Genomic DNA, 15,031 nt, shown 5'->3' on the forward strand with positions numbered 1-15,031 from the left:
CCTTAAAAAGAAAAACGGTGCCAAAATTAGATGAGAGATGCCTCTTGTGGTGGGAACATGACAAGAAGGTCTAAATTGAAACAGTTACTGTACATCAGTTACGTAGCTGCTGTAAAGTAACTGATGTAGAGACAGCAATCTCTGACAGTCGCTTTGGTACAAAATGAAATATCTTGATAACTATTTGATTGACATGACATTTTGCCTTTACATTTATGATCCCCAGATAATAAATCCTACTGACTTTACTGATCCTCTGACAGTGGTGTAAAGTAGATACATTACACAAGTACTATACTTAAGTATATTATTGAGGCTCTTATACTTCATGGGAGTATTTCGATTTGATGCTTCCTTATACTGTACTTCTACTCCATGACATTTTCGTGGGAAATATTGTACTTTTTACTCCATTTGACACTTAGTCAATACATCAGGTGTATTCAGGTGAATCTTTCACGTGGAGAGAGTTCCTCTGATACACTCAGGAGTTTCAAAAGCAGGGTCTGAGTAGAAGAAGAAGAAATTAGCAGAAATTGGAAGTAAAATGTTATTCAAATACAGTACAAGTCTAAATGTAGGCTACTTGCTTCCTAACCCTGGAACTTCATTTATAAATGTATACATTTAGTACGCTATAACTGTGACAATAGATATCGTCCAGTACTGTTGCTTCTATGCAGTTGTCTCTAACATGCAACTCTTTGTAGATGCTGCAAGCATAAAAGCAGAAGTTTCCTCTGCGGCCTATAACACCAGACTGAGCTGCTCTGCATTGTAAAGTGCATTTCTGTCCCGTCTTCATCCCATTTTGTATAATGAGTGTATTTGATGTTTCACTGGTGTAATTAAACCAATGAGGTTGCAGAGAGATGTTGCATCCAACACCGACCAAGTCATAAATACAAGTATTGAAGTGAGACAATTTATCACACGGTGGTAAAATGAAAATGAGAAGTTAAAAAAATAATAATGCAACAAACGCCATCAGCTGTGATCTAGAAACGATATGTGGTTTTTCTAATACCTGCCACAATTTTTTTTAAATCACTGGTTGTTGCCCCCAATTTTGTAAACCTGTACCGGTCCTCATCAGGCTTTCAGGTCACCAGCTGTTCATGTGGACATTTCTAACATAACACATTGAAAGCACTTTGATTGTAATAAATACAAATATTCAAGTGTAGAAGAAGTACCTTGATCATTTAAAAGTAAGTACGTGTTACAAGTAAGTCATGCATTCAAGACTTTACTCATTCACAGCAAGATGTACTTAAAGTATTAGCAGTATTCCTCCTGTTGGCTGGAATCACTGTAATGAACTTCCTGTTGCACAGCTAGTTTTACTGCTATCCAGTTTAATGTACATCTAATCAGTAAAGTAAGCTGTAAAATACATTTAGTCAAGTAAAATATTTGCATCTGAACTGCAGCAAAGTAATATAGGTATAAAGCAACATAAAATGGAAATACTTGTGTAAAATTAACTCAAAACTGTACTGTAACTCTACTCCTGTATCTTAAATGTCCTCAGTTACATTCCACTCTTAAACATAGCCGATGTTTCTGATGCATGCATTGCTCAAGATGTGTGTGTGTGTGTGTGTGTGTGTGTGTGTTGTTTTATGCATTTGATTTGACTGTTGCAACAATGGCAAGTTATTATGCCACTGAAGTTGTTTCCAGAATGAAAGCAAAATTAAAATTACGGTACATGCACAACCACATTCAAACAGATATGAGGAAGTGCAGCCTCACTAGAACTGCTGTACTTTTTTTCCCGTTCTCACAGGGAAGTGACACAGAGAAATAATTACTCTTGATCATTGGTAGCTGCTTCAGCTCCTCACTGTTTTTCCGTTTCATGAGAACACAAAGGAGCTCGGACTGCTGACCACAAACACTCGACAGGGAGGAGAATTTGACTATTCAGAAGATGAGTTTTGGAGAGGACCTGCGATGCCCCCAGGCGCATGCAGCCGTCATTCGGTTGCTGGACTCGGAGCTTCACCTGATGGAGGTCATGAAAAAGTGGATGGGTCATCGAGCTAAAAGTGAACGAGAGTTTTCAGTGCAGCTGCACCACATGGCTGCCATGGCAGAGAAGCTGGACCGACCTCAGCCTGGTGCAGGACTGGATTACATCAGCCAGCTCAACAAGGTGAGGTCTCAAAGATCATCAATCAACAGATCATTCAAGTAGAAGACTGCTGCTCATGCACAACGTGTGTGTGTGAGCACGACGTCCTTACTTGATTTTGTTTTCCAAATTGAGGTGAGGTAACACATCAGTGCTTTCCATAGAAATAATTTAAATGTTATTTAATTATTAATACAACAACAGGTGCAAATTGACTGAAATACCTGACAGAATTCTGCACCATATGTGGTCATATTGGAACAAAAATACTTCCCGGATCAAAAGTTTGCTTTTTTGCTGTCAAGACAAATGTGTTTAATATTCAGAGCATTGAAAAACAAAACAAAAGTGCATTGTTGGTCACAATTTTAGTATCCTAAAATGAAAGCGCATACCACCAAGCGCATACCACCAAGAGATGATTGTTTTTTTAATCTGCATTGTTTTGGATTTACAATATATCTAATCTTCACATATCCATGGATGTCAAGTACAATGTGTTTACAATATGGTGCTGGAGTGCCACCTATTAGGAAATGTCAAAGTTTGATACTATTGGAAAAGTGTTATCCTAAATCTGTTTGCAATCGCCAACATTTTTCTTCAATTATTGGATACAAGTTATGCTTATGAATGCAACCTTTTACAGGAAGCATTATGACATAAACAAAAACATTGTTTAGAAGTGTTCTGGGTTCGACAAATATCTACCATAGTTGGTAATTAGAGAGGTAATGACAGAGTTTTTTTTATATTAACAAACCAACAAATCGGCATCCAAACGGAGGATAAAACATGTGGAGGACTGTTGTTTTCGGGTCTGAATGACCTTTCTCCCTGACCTTTGTCCCCTGTCTGTCAGTCATGGGGAGTCCTGGTCTCTCAGACGGACTTCTTCAGTCAGGTGATGAAGAAGCGCTCTGAGGATCTGCTCGATGGTCCCATCAGCAAACTGACGCTGCTCATCAGAGACAAACAGCAGCTCCGCAAAACCTACGCAGAGCAGTGGAGCCTGCTGAGGCAGGAGCTCAGCAAGGTGAGGGACACACACACACACACACACACACACACACACAGTGTCACTATCATTAGATGAACTAATCTGAAACCAAGTTGTAACTCTAAAATGCAACAATTTAAGTTATAGTATGTGCAATTGGTCCCAACAAAAGGCATGTCCCTGCAAGGCTGGTAAAACACACCCACACACACATAATATCCAATATTCAACTCCTTACGTATTTCTACTTTCATGACAAAAGGCAGGTGAACCACATTTATACAGTCAGACGTCCAAATGTGATAAAACTGCTCACTGCTGAAAATAAGCTCTTGACTGTTTTGGTGTTGAACTTTGATTATTGTGGCTTTTGGTGCTTATTTTTGTTGACAGACAACACACCTACACAAAACAATAATATCTTGCATATATTCTTAAAGGAAGAAAGCACAGCTGTGGACTAATACTGCTCAGTTACATTTCATACATTTACCCTTTCTTTGCATTTTCAGTGATAAACTTCATCATCCATGTCCCAGTTGTTGAAAAGTAGAAATAATAAATACTTATATTTTGCAACCACTGTTGGACTATTGAAATAGCATGTTGAGTTTATTGTGTTTAATGTTATGTCATTAAACACATTCATTTTCAAACATGTAACATTACTATTATGTGTTGGCTGAAGTTGTTTTAAAATCTATTTGTGGATTTTTCTCGAGTCGTCTCGACATGCACACAAGCGTTGCAGTCGCAGCATTATAAATAGACAGCAGTTAAATGAGATGCAATAGACTGGAAACGTGTGTGCAAATGCATTTTTGATGCAATCTCAACCTGTTGGCTGCTGCACACAATTTGTATTACCCAATTACATCAGGGAAATGATATGTTCATTTCCAGTGATCCATAATGGGTTGCAGTTTGGCCGTCTGGCAGGCAGTTTGTTTATTTTAATTTAGTTGCTTTATCGTCTAGACAACAACTTTGGTTTTGTGTGAATAACTGTGTGGCACAATAGAGATAACTTGTTGTGATTGTGACTGAAGAAAAGCACCAGACATGCTCCTGTATTGGTTTGAGGTTTGAAGTATTGGCACCGGCAGCTCAACAAAGGTCAGATCATTTCTTCCTGTGTCTTCTTTTCTCATGTTTGTTGTTCCTCTGCAGCGAAATGTATCGCGGCCGGTGTCTACTTCCTGTCTCACGTACAGCTCACACTCACTGAGGCAACTTTGAACCACACAAATTGAGTAGCTTCTGTGAATAAAGCCCAGCCTTACACCAATTGTTTTCCATCTGCCTGTGTTTCTGTGTGCTGCTTCAGGTGACCCAGACAGAGCTGGAGAGGCTGAAGAGCAGCTACAGACAGGCAGTGAGAGATGCAGCTCAGGCCAAGAGGAAGTACCAGGAGGCCAATAAAGGTGTTTATGCAGGAACTTTCTTTTCTGAGCAGATTCAGTTTCACACTGATGGGACAGTTTGGTGTTTATTGTGTAAATGTGTATTTCCTCCATGTTATAATGTGTTATTGTGTGTGTGTGTGTGCGTGTGTGTGTGTGTGTGTGTGTGTGTGTGTGTGCGTGCGTGTGCGTGCACAGATAGAGAGCGAGACAAGGCTAAGGAGCGTTATGTAAAGGCTTCAATGAAACTCCACGAGTTGCATAACGAGTATGTGCTGTCTGTGCGAGCTGCTCAAGTTTACCATCAGCACCACTACAGTCAGATCCAGCCCGCCCTGCTCAGTGCACTGCAGACTCTGCAGCAGGAGATGGTGCTGATACTGTAAGATGACATCTACTTCACAGTGTGTTTGTGTGTTTACTGTGAAGGATTGTTTATTCATAGTACTGATATAAAGGAAACAACCAACCTGTACATGCTTATGTTGTTCTACTTTACATGTGGTTTAAAATCTGGCCACAAATGATTTTTGAAAAACTGAACAACTTTGTATTTCTCTGTTGTCATGTGGCATCTCTGACCTCTGAACCAGAAAAGAGATCCTGCAGGAGTATTTCGACATCTCCACTTTCCTTCATCATGAAGTTGTGCAGATCCACAGGGAGATCTCTTCTGCTCTAACAGCCATCGATCCTCACAGAGAATATGAGAGCTTCATCCAACAGAACCGGTAGACTGAGTCAACATTTTAAATGACAACAATGCAGCCATGAAAGCTAACCCTTTAGAGCAATGATACTGTGTTTGTGTTGACAGCTCTGTAGGCGAGACTCCTGCTTGTGCAGAATTTGATTGTAGTCTGCTGGAGGACACTGAGCAGCTCAATCCCAGAGAGATCGAACTGAACGACCTCACGCTTGAACCAGTCCAGCACAAGTGAGAACAAACGACATACTCTCACCCAGATGACGACTAATTTCCTTTTTTACTGTTTTAACTACTTCATCCTCTTAAAACTATTTGTTTTCCCTTTTATTTCCTTTTTTACTGTTTTAACTACTTCATCCTCTTAAAACTATTTGTTTTCCCTTTTATTTCCTTTTTTACTGTTTTAACTACTTCATCCTCTTAAAACTATTTGTTTTCCCTTTTATTTCCTCTGAACGTTTTGCATCAATTACTTCCTTCCCTTGTGTTATTTTTCCTTCTCCTAGACTGACTGCGCTAGAGGAGGAGCTGCTGGCTCTAGCTCGGACTCTAGGCTACCAGCAGACCGCGGTCGAACAGCTGGAGCAGGAGCTGGACGTAGAGTGTGAGGGTGTCAAGAAGGGCCAGAGGTGAGCGGCCCACAGACAGGAGCAAAATTAGTGAGTCTCTGATGTTGTATTTAGAGGTCACAGAGGAGGTTTCAAAATAAAATCACATGACCTTTGGGAGCCGTGAAGACAATTATACTGAAGTTGGCCTCTGTGGGCCGTCCTTCCCATCGGGAGAGTTCAGCGTGCTCTTGGCTGGGCAACAGCTAATAACTTGTGTCTGCTCAGGGGGCTGTAAGTGCCTTATGAATTATAATACCGCGATATGGTCAGAGTTCTGGAGATTGATCCCCTCATTTGATTTGGTTGATGATTATGTCTGAGGATGTTAGAGGTTTACAGCCCTGTGGGAGGGATCGAGTCATTAACAATGTGTTTTTTATTTATGTATTATGTGGTATTATTAACTGTTGCTGATTTAAGTGGAGGTTATGCTGCCCTTTGGTTTGTATTTTGAAGAAACATTTTGTAAAAACCATGTTGAGGTTGACCTTGTGTGACCTCTTGAAGCTTAACCTGGGGAAGTTGAAGACTGAGTACATTTACTTCTGTGGTTCCTACTCACCATCACTCAGAGAAATGACAGAAAATATCAGAGGTTTATATATATTCAGTTTAAAATCATATAACAAAGTAGCAAATCCTTACTTTTGACAAGCGTTGGCTGTTGAGATAAAATAAAATGACTGCAACAAGTAATTTTCACCAAAATAGTTACATATTAATTTCCTGTTAATCGAATACTCGTTTCAGCTTTAATCAAATTACCTCAAACTATCTGACTCAGAACACAGAGTAGTTTTGCAGCATGGCACTACTTGTTGGTTTCTTGGGTCATTTATTGTCTTCTTTTTAAAAGAAAATTATTTAACCAGTTGAATCCCATTGAGATTAAAAATCTCTTTTTCAAGGGTGACCTGGCCAAGACAGGCAGCAACATAGGACACACATAGTTACAAACAAAAAACACAGAACAAGACAACTTAAAAGAAACTAACATTTAAGAGACAGTGACATAACTAACATTTTAAGCTGTACTGGTCTTGCATGCTGACAATCCACGACAAAGGCTGACTGAGCCGTCCCCAGAGATTCTTACTGACTGCACAGGCAGACTTCATAATGATGTCTGTGTGATCTTGTGCTGTCTAATTGCATTTTTGTGTTGTTTTATTGACTTATGCAACCCTTAGTTTTGCTCTCACTGACTTACTGCTGCTCTCTGCTTCGTATACAGGGTCTACCATTTCAGCAAGAGACATGCGATGGAGGAGTGCCGGCAGCAGGTTGCTCTGTCCCGGGGCATGAGAGCCAAGCTGGAGGTTAAGAGGCTTCTTCTGACAGAGAAACTGGACCAGCTGGGCTCCAAAGAACCTCCCTCTGCTCTGAAGCTGGACCCAGACACCGTCTCACTTTCGGCCAACTCAAGCAATGTATGTTCTCTCTGCCAGGGTCCTTCTGGTCTTTTTGTTTAGCATCTTATCTAATTAGAGGATGAAGCCTATACTGACTTTAGTGACCCTGTGACTTTTCCTCCAGCGACTGTTTTGTTTTTTAGGGACATTTCTCTACAAATATTGGATGCATTACCAAGAAATTTGGTACAGATATTCATGTTCCCCAACAGTTTTTTTTTTTTATCGAGGACCACCATCATTAGTCAATATTATGGTTCAGGACCAAATACCTAGACAACTTTTAAGCAAATGTTAGCATGTTGACACGTTAAACTAATATGATGAACTTGGTTGTTTTATACCTGCTAAACAACTGATTATTAAACGTGCCATTGTGACAGCGAGCTGACATTAGCATATAGCTCAATGCATTGCTGTTAAAAAGTAAAATCTCACAGAGCCACAAATGTGTTTGTAGACTTGAAGTTTTGTTTGATTTTGTCAAGTTGAGTTCAAAGTCAATGCAAATGACCTTCGTGATCCTACACCTTGTTTTACTGTCGCGATTCCTTTAGCAAATAAATCAGTAATAAATTAACCCATAATCCAAAGCTGCTTTATTTACTACTACATTACTCTTTTTAGATGGACCTTACAAATAAATGTCATACAAAATAATTATATAATAGCCTTGCAAGTCTTCTATGTACTTCTAGATGTTTTTTGCGAGTTATTTAATATTTTTACTGACCAACATGATGTGCTCCGGATCTTTTATTTTTTCAGCACGACAGCCCAACTCCCTCCAAACTCTTCATGGACGGGATCATAAACAATCTGAGTGGACTGTTTAAACCCAAATGTGAGGTAGGTTACACACTGAATTACACAATAAAATAAAGAGTACAAGTGGGCTGTTTGGCATTACATTGTACACAATGAACAATATCTGTTTCTCAGTATGTGGTTGAAGGACATTTTAAAAGAAAGGACACTTCCCTCTTCTCACTCTTCCACCTGCCTGCTCTGTACTTTAACTGCAGTGTGTTTTTGTACACTCAAACCTCTTCCCACACAACACTCAATTCATCATGATTTGGAGAAAGTGTATCCACTGCTGCAATTCACTCAGGCACATGATCTTTCTTTGCGGTCTCATACTCCTGAAGCACGGTTGGACTAAACAAGGTCAGCTTTGTCGGTCAAGCCACTACTTGTGAAACTCTGCCTGACCTAAAAAAACTGTTTGTATGTCATCGTTTTATCATCGCTGACAAAACGTGGCCCAGCTGTGCTGCACACACAACCTCAATAGGAAACGGCTGAGTGCATTCAGTCGAGTGTCTGTAATGCACTGGACTTAAATTATTTGTCGTTTTTCTTTAACTGTGAACTACTTCTTGCTCTCCAACTCCCAACCATGTGTTTCCCCGGAGGCACGGAAAGTGGTGCAGTTAGTTTTTAATGTATGACAGACTCTTCTTTGAAGTATCTACATATATTCTCTGCAGAATCCCCCTAAAATCCATCCATCATCACTTCGTATTGTGACATTATTCATGTCAGCTTTAAGGATTCTGATGTTCTCGCTTCGTGCCTCCAGATGCTGCCGGCCCTCACCCTGGTGCAGGAGGTGGATCGTCCCCTGGGGCAGCAGGACTGGTACCACGGAGCCATTCCCAGACTGGAGGTCCAGCAGCTGCTGACGAATGATGGAGACTTCTTGGTGAGGAAGAGTCAAGAGAAACAGGGTTATGTGCTCTCTGTGCAGTGGGAAGGATCCTGCAAGCATTTCCTCATTCAGAACACGGATGTAAGTTAATCAATAGAGCAAAACACTTTTGCAGAGAGTTGTAGAAGGACAGCTTACATTAGACATTATGTGTTTCTGGTTGTGTTTTACATCATATATTTTTGAATATGTATGCAAGTTTTGAATAATCAAAACCAATGACACTACCAAAAATAATTAAATGTACTGTTTCTTTCCTCACAATGTGTAAATGTTATTTTTTTTATTAGAATGAAAACATGGATACAGGTTATTTTAACAATACAAGGCTATTTTGTTATAATTATATGATTTGTTCATTATGTGCTCAAGATTTTCTCCCTCTTGTATGTTTGCACATCGATCAATTTCTGTTCGGGATTTTCCGTCTGTAGAATCTGTATCGCTTAGATGGAGAAAGCTTCCTCAGTATCCCGCTGCTGATCAGTCATCTGCTGTCCTCACAACAACACATCACCAAGAGATCCAGCATTGTGTTGAAGACACCGGTTCTGAAGGTACTGCTGTAACACAATTCAAACATATTGAAGTGCTTCTATAGTCGTCACAGATAAACACACATGCAAACATTTACTTTCTCTCTCTTTTCTTCAAATTATCTTCCCTTTTCTGTTCTCTCCTTTCTTGCTGGTCTCCCAGTTTAAAACAGCACTACTGCATCTCTTATTGTTAATTTGTAACCCCTTTAGGACAAGTGGGTCTTGGAACATGATGATATTATCTTGGGACCCCTAATTGGACGGGTAGGTAAACTTACCATCTGTTGACAGAAAATGTAGAAGGGGATTACTTTTTGTCATGCACAGAAATTGGGTTAGCTGTGAGTACATGTGTTTGTCTGTCTCTAAGTCATATATGTCAATAAAAACAATCCTGTAAATTGACATAACAAGAGGCCAGCTTTTCATAATTGGGCCCATCAATCAGCATGATTGCCACTTCAAAAGGATAATGTTCACATGTTATCAAGCAATTAATACTGGCATGCCCACATGGACATTGACAGAGTTGTATTGTTCGTTGTAATGGTTTATCTTCTCTAGACTGAGAGACCACGTCTGAAAGAGATGTCATTGTAAGTGAATGCAAAGCTAATATGAGGCTTCATCAGTGTGAATTTGTCAAATAAAGTCTGTATCTTCCAAAGTCTTTTTCGTAGAAACTTTGTGTTACTTTCACTCTGCTGTGGCTCAGCAACACTGCCCTTTGAAATACAAGAGATGAATTTGTTGATAAATGTAATTCAGACTGCTGGAGTCTCATACTAGCTGCCGCTGGACTTTAGAGGTAATTCCACAGAAGGAGGACTGCAGATTTAGTCCCTCATCACTCAGGAAATTACAGAAATCACTTTAAGAAGGGTTCTGTTGCACAGGAAGAACAAAATATATATTCCTGATTGAGAAAAGCCTTCAGTCGCCGAGCGTTCTTTGCTCTTTTCTCAATGAAGCAATATCCTGCAGTTCTGATGTAACTGTTGCGTCATCTAGTCTAACCTCTTCAGGTTTGAACTGTCTCTCCATGTCGTCTCAAACACGCCTCAAAACCTGATTATATTTGCACACAGTTCATCACGGAAACCTTTGATCATTAACTTTGGATTAGTTATGTCCCTACTGTGTTAGAAAAGAGAGTAACTAATGTTGGTGTTTGTACTACACAGGGTAACTTTGGAGACGTGTACAGTGGTTGTTTATGCTCTGATAACACTCCTGTAGCGGTGAAATCCTGTAAAGAGAACCTGGCCCCAGAGCACAAGAGTAAGTTCCTGATGGAAGCCAGGTTAGTACACACACACACACACACACACACACACACACACACACACACACACACACACACACACACACACACACACACACACACACACACACACACACACTTCCTCTCCTGTGCTGTCCAGGATCCTAAAGCAGTATGACCATCCTCACATTGTGAAGCTGATAGGAGTGTGCACTCAGAAACAGCCCATCTACATCATCATGGAGCTCGTTCAAGGTACATATGGTCCTGCGAGACTCTACCTTTTTATCTCTCAGCACGTTTACCCAACAGCTGCAAGCTTTATTTTACCATTATTGCTTCCGCACTGTTTTCCTCCATCATTACTCTTTTTCTTTGTGTGTTTGTGTACGTGTGCACATTTATTAAGGTGGGGATTTCCTCTCCTTCTTACGGCATGAGGGTCACAGTCTGAAGCCTAAAATGTTGGTCAAAATGACAGAAGATGTAGCGTCTGGCATGAAGTTCCTGGAGAGCAAGAAGTGTATCCACAGGTTGGTCAATCAAAAAATCAATATTTACAATATTACATTATATTGTACAGTATATACAATATTTTATACAAATATGTTTATATAGTCCTACTCATTAAATCAGGAACAGGGTGTTGTATCATTTAGACACTTCAAGGGTTTTACCATTTAAAGCAAAGGGTTATGTGGTTGGATTGTGCACCTGTAGATAAAGAGTCAGAGCAACAACAAAGATCCCCACCCCATAAAAATCCATAATCAGTATTTCGCAGTGTTCAATTTTGATGAATTTCATGCCATTAATCAATAACCTTGACACTAAAGGGGTGGTGGAAGCTATTGTAGCCTTGTAGTTTTCCTTTCACTTTCATTTAATCTCCACATTTTAAATACTATTCCACAAAGAATGAAAAAAAAAAAAGTGTGAATTTATTGTTCCGTTAGCCAACTGACTGGAGAGCTCTATTTACACTCTTCAATACCTGTTTTATCAACACACATTATTATATTTAACATTTAAGTCCTGTGCAATGATGAACCAAATATTAGGGGAAGAAAACTAAACTGTAAAAATAGGTAGATAATATTGTGGTTGCTTTTGTCAATATAAAGTAAGGTTTTGAAAATACTGTAAAAACAATACAATATAATATAACACCTGTTGTGTTCATCAAATATTTGAATTTATACCGTATGTTTATAATGTATTGTTTTTACGGTTTTACACGGGTCTCTGACAAGGTTTTATTATTGAGTTGGTTGGGTTTTAAGTTGTGATTTTTGCTGGAAACGGGCAAATCTGATCTGACAACACTGTCAAGGAGCCCTGGGAGTCGTCACCATGTCATCTGCCTGTGGTTTGACTTCTACCTAAAGTGAGGAGTTTCTGATTGTAATGGTTGTGCTGAACACCTGATTGAATCTGATTGGACATTATCAGTCAGCCGGTAGCTAAACCGCAAATGAATGAGCCACCGATGGTGAAGCATAAATGAGACAAGTAATGCTCATCAGCTTATGGAAGAGCAGTCTCACTGCTTCCCTGAATTAACAAAATGCTCCATTTTGAAAATGTATTTTCAGATACACAATGAGGACGTTACAAAGATATAAGTAACGTGCCAACACAAAGAAGAATCCTTAGATCAGTGCATGTACATATTTCAAAAAACTGTGCGGTGGATTGGAAGCCACCATGAATTGAACACAGAAAACATAAAGCACTGCAGAGCAGCGTATTAGAGAAATGATACATACATTATAGTTGCTTTTTAAAACATTTTACATTAAGGGTGATGTTGTTTCTACACGTGAGGAACAAGCTGTGAGCAAATGGATTTCAAAACCTTTATGAGACATAATACAGAATACAATCTACTTCCCTAACCTTCATGTCATACAACTGTTGACCAAAGTAAACTCTACCTTCAGCACTTCCCCATATGTTGGGGCAGCAGTCAGACAATCAATTGAAAGTGAGGGATGAAAGGTTTTCCTAAATAACTGATGGCTGGTGTGCCCTTGAAGAGGAAGCTGGAAACGAGATCTGTTGGCTGACTGACAATTTTTTTCACTTACATTAAGAAGACAGCACAACCATTTATTCAGCAGCGCATTACATTTACACAATTTGGCAGAACCGCCTGTATTAATCAACTTACAACAAGTGCATTCAAACTCAAAAGAAGCAGAGCTTAATGTCCTCAAAACTAAATAAACCTCTAAAAGTGTGTTCAGAGAGCTACGGTGCAGAAAGATGTGAGAAAAGACTTGACTGTCATGGTAATATGATTAAATGCAACCACAACCTTAATGCATATCAAGAATATGTGTTCATTAACTGTTAACTTCCCTTTATGATAAACCTTTTGTATAGCAACTTTCATACATAAAATTAAGCTTAACGTGTTGTATTGAAGTGTTGTACACACACACACGCACACACACCCACACACTTCCTTTAACCACAACCATCTCACTCAGAGATGCACTCAGAGCTACATACACTCTTATACATGGAAATACGATTTTATATCACCAGCAAAAGATAAGAAATGATTAAATGGCTTAATACTCATGATAAAGATAAGAAACATGGGGTTTTGTACGTCATCTAACCCAAAAATGTGTGCTTTCAAAGCATTTATTAAAAGAAAAAGTTGAGATCAAAAGATATTCAAAATGATGCAACCTGAAAGGGAACTGTAGAGTTCTAGGGCATCAGTAGTTGAGTGGGAGCGATTGTGGTGCTTTGGATGAGGCATCAGTGAAGGTTGGAGACGCAAAGCATCGTGACACCTGCTCATTACAGGAGCCCAGCGGGGACAGACCTGAGCAGGCGGCTGGTAGCTGCTCAGCCTGTACGCTGCATGTCAAACCGCCTCACATGCAACACAAGGCACATGGCAAGAACGCCTTTTCTCCCACTTTTTTCTTTTTCTTTTCATACAGAGCATGCTGCTGTTGTGTCTCCTTTGTATCAGCCCCTGCGTTCATCCCTCTTCCTGTGCATCTTTCTCTTGTCTTTTTAAAAAGGGACCTGGCGGCAAGAAACTGTCTTGTTGCAGAGCACAACGTGGTGAAGATCAGCGATTTTGGGATGTCTCGTCAGCAGGATGACGGGGTCTACTCTGCAGAGGGCGGCCTCAGACAGATCCCTGTCAAATGGACATCTCCTGAGGCCCTGAACTATGGTATGCTACAGCTGTTTCTGACCTGAAGGCACAACCAGAAACATTTCTCTTTCTCTCTGCCAGTAATCAGTTATAAAAGTTGCCCTTGCCTTTGCCAACGCTGCCCCCTGCTGGTGTTTTAGGTCGTTTTACTACGGAGAGTGATGTCTGGAGCTTTGGAGTCTTCCTGTGGGAGGCATTCTCCATGGGAATGACACCCTACACGAGCATGACCAACCAACAGACACGAGATGAGGTGGAGAAAGGTAAAGACTCATTAGGCAAAATAAGCCAAATGTCAATGTGTTTTTATTCAGGAAAATTCCTTCTCCTCCACTCAGTGCCTGATTCTGACACTGATGTATTTTCTGGATTCCACATGTTTCATAAAATGTGTACAGTGTGCTAAGTTATCTCGATGTCTGTTTTAACTGTCTGTGATGTGTGTCAGGATACCGTATGCCCGCTCCACACGGATGCCCTGTGGAAATATCCAGGATTATGAGCAGCTGCTGGCAGTATGACCCCAGAAATAGACCGTCTTTCAAGAAACTTCGAGCTGAGCTCAATGCCATATATAACAAAATTACATAAGGCAAGCCTGCTGGTTGGATATGTACTGTATATTAAGTTAAGTGTATCAGTTTGATTTGTTTTGTAATATTGCATCTTTTTGTCCTTCATGAAAGATGTTAAAGTCCCCCTAAGCACTGAAACAGAGCTCTAAAAGACATGCAAATTGAAACAAAATGTTAAAAAAACTGTTACTAAACTTTTGTTGTGTAAATCAACTTTCAAAGCGATTTAAGGAAAATTTCAGTGAACCAGGTGATGGCAGCAATCTTGTTTCTTCCCTTGTCTCTTTATTTGAGCTGGCTTTTTGCACATGCAGTATGTTAATTTTAAATCATATCCCCCTTCCTCACTTCCCATCTCCCTGCGGCTCCTTCGCTAGGACCACACCCATTTTGACCTTTATTTTGATTCTAACTCCATTTCTGTAAAGGTTTGTGATGCCACATTTGGTGTAAAAATATCAGACAGAAAGATAAGAC

The 15,031-nt window shown here is 39.9% G+C and overlaps 1 protein-coding gene across 2 annotated transcripts; it reads left to right on the plus strand.

Moving 5' to 3' along the window:
- The first annotated feature begins 1,747 nt into the window (after positions 1-1,747).
- On the plus strand, positions 1,748-14,800 carry fes (FES proto-oncogene, tyrosine kinase). 2 transcript variants are annotated; one of them, XM_034559098.1, is made up of 18 exons: positions 1,748-2,161; positions 3,003-3,176; positions 4,468-4,564; positions 4,742-4,925; positions 5,137-5,274; positions 5,361-5,480; positions 5,759-5,881; positions 7,098-7,293; positions 8,044-8,124; positions 8,861-8,983; positions 9,424-9,546; positions 9,739-9,792; positions 10,713-10,831; positions 10,953-11,047; positions 11,202-11,325; positions 13,840-13,997; positions 14,120-14,242; positions 14,428-14,800. In XM_034559098.1, the coding sequence occupies exons 1-18, from the start codon at positions 1,937-1,939 to the stop codon at positions 14,568-14,570; spliced, it is 2,400 nt and encodes a 799-aa protein (XP_034414989.1). In that variant the 5' UTR covers positions 1,748-1,936; the 3' UTR covers positions 14,571-14,800. The 2 variants fall into 2 exon arrangements, with proteins under 2 accessions (XP_034414989.1, XP_034414980.1); XM_034559089.1 differs by having other exon boundaries at positions 1,937-2,161; positions 8,861-9,070.
- Positions 14,801-15,031: the final 231 nt, after the last annotated feature.

Source organism: Cyclopterus lumpus, chromosome 3 (genome assembly GCF_009769545.1).
Source record: "Cyclopterus lumpus isolate fCycLum1 chromosome 3, fCycLum1.pri, whole genome shotgun sequence".
NCBI classification, from domain to species: Eukaryota; Metazoa; Chordata; class Actinopteri; order Perciformes; family Cyclopteridae; genus Cyclopterus; species Cyclopterus lumpus.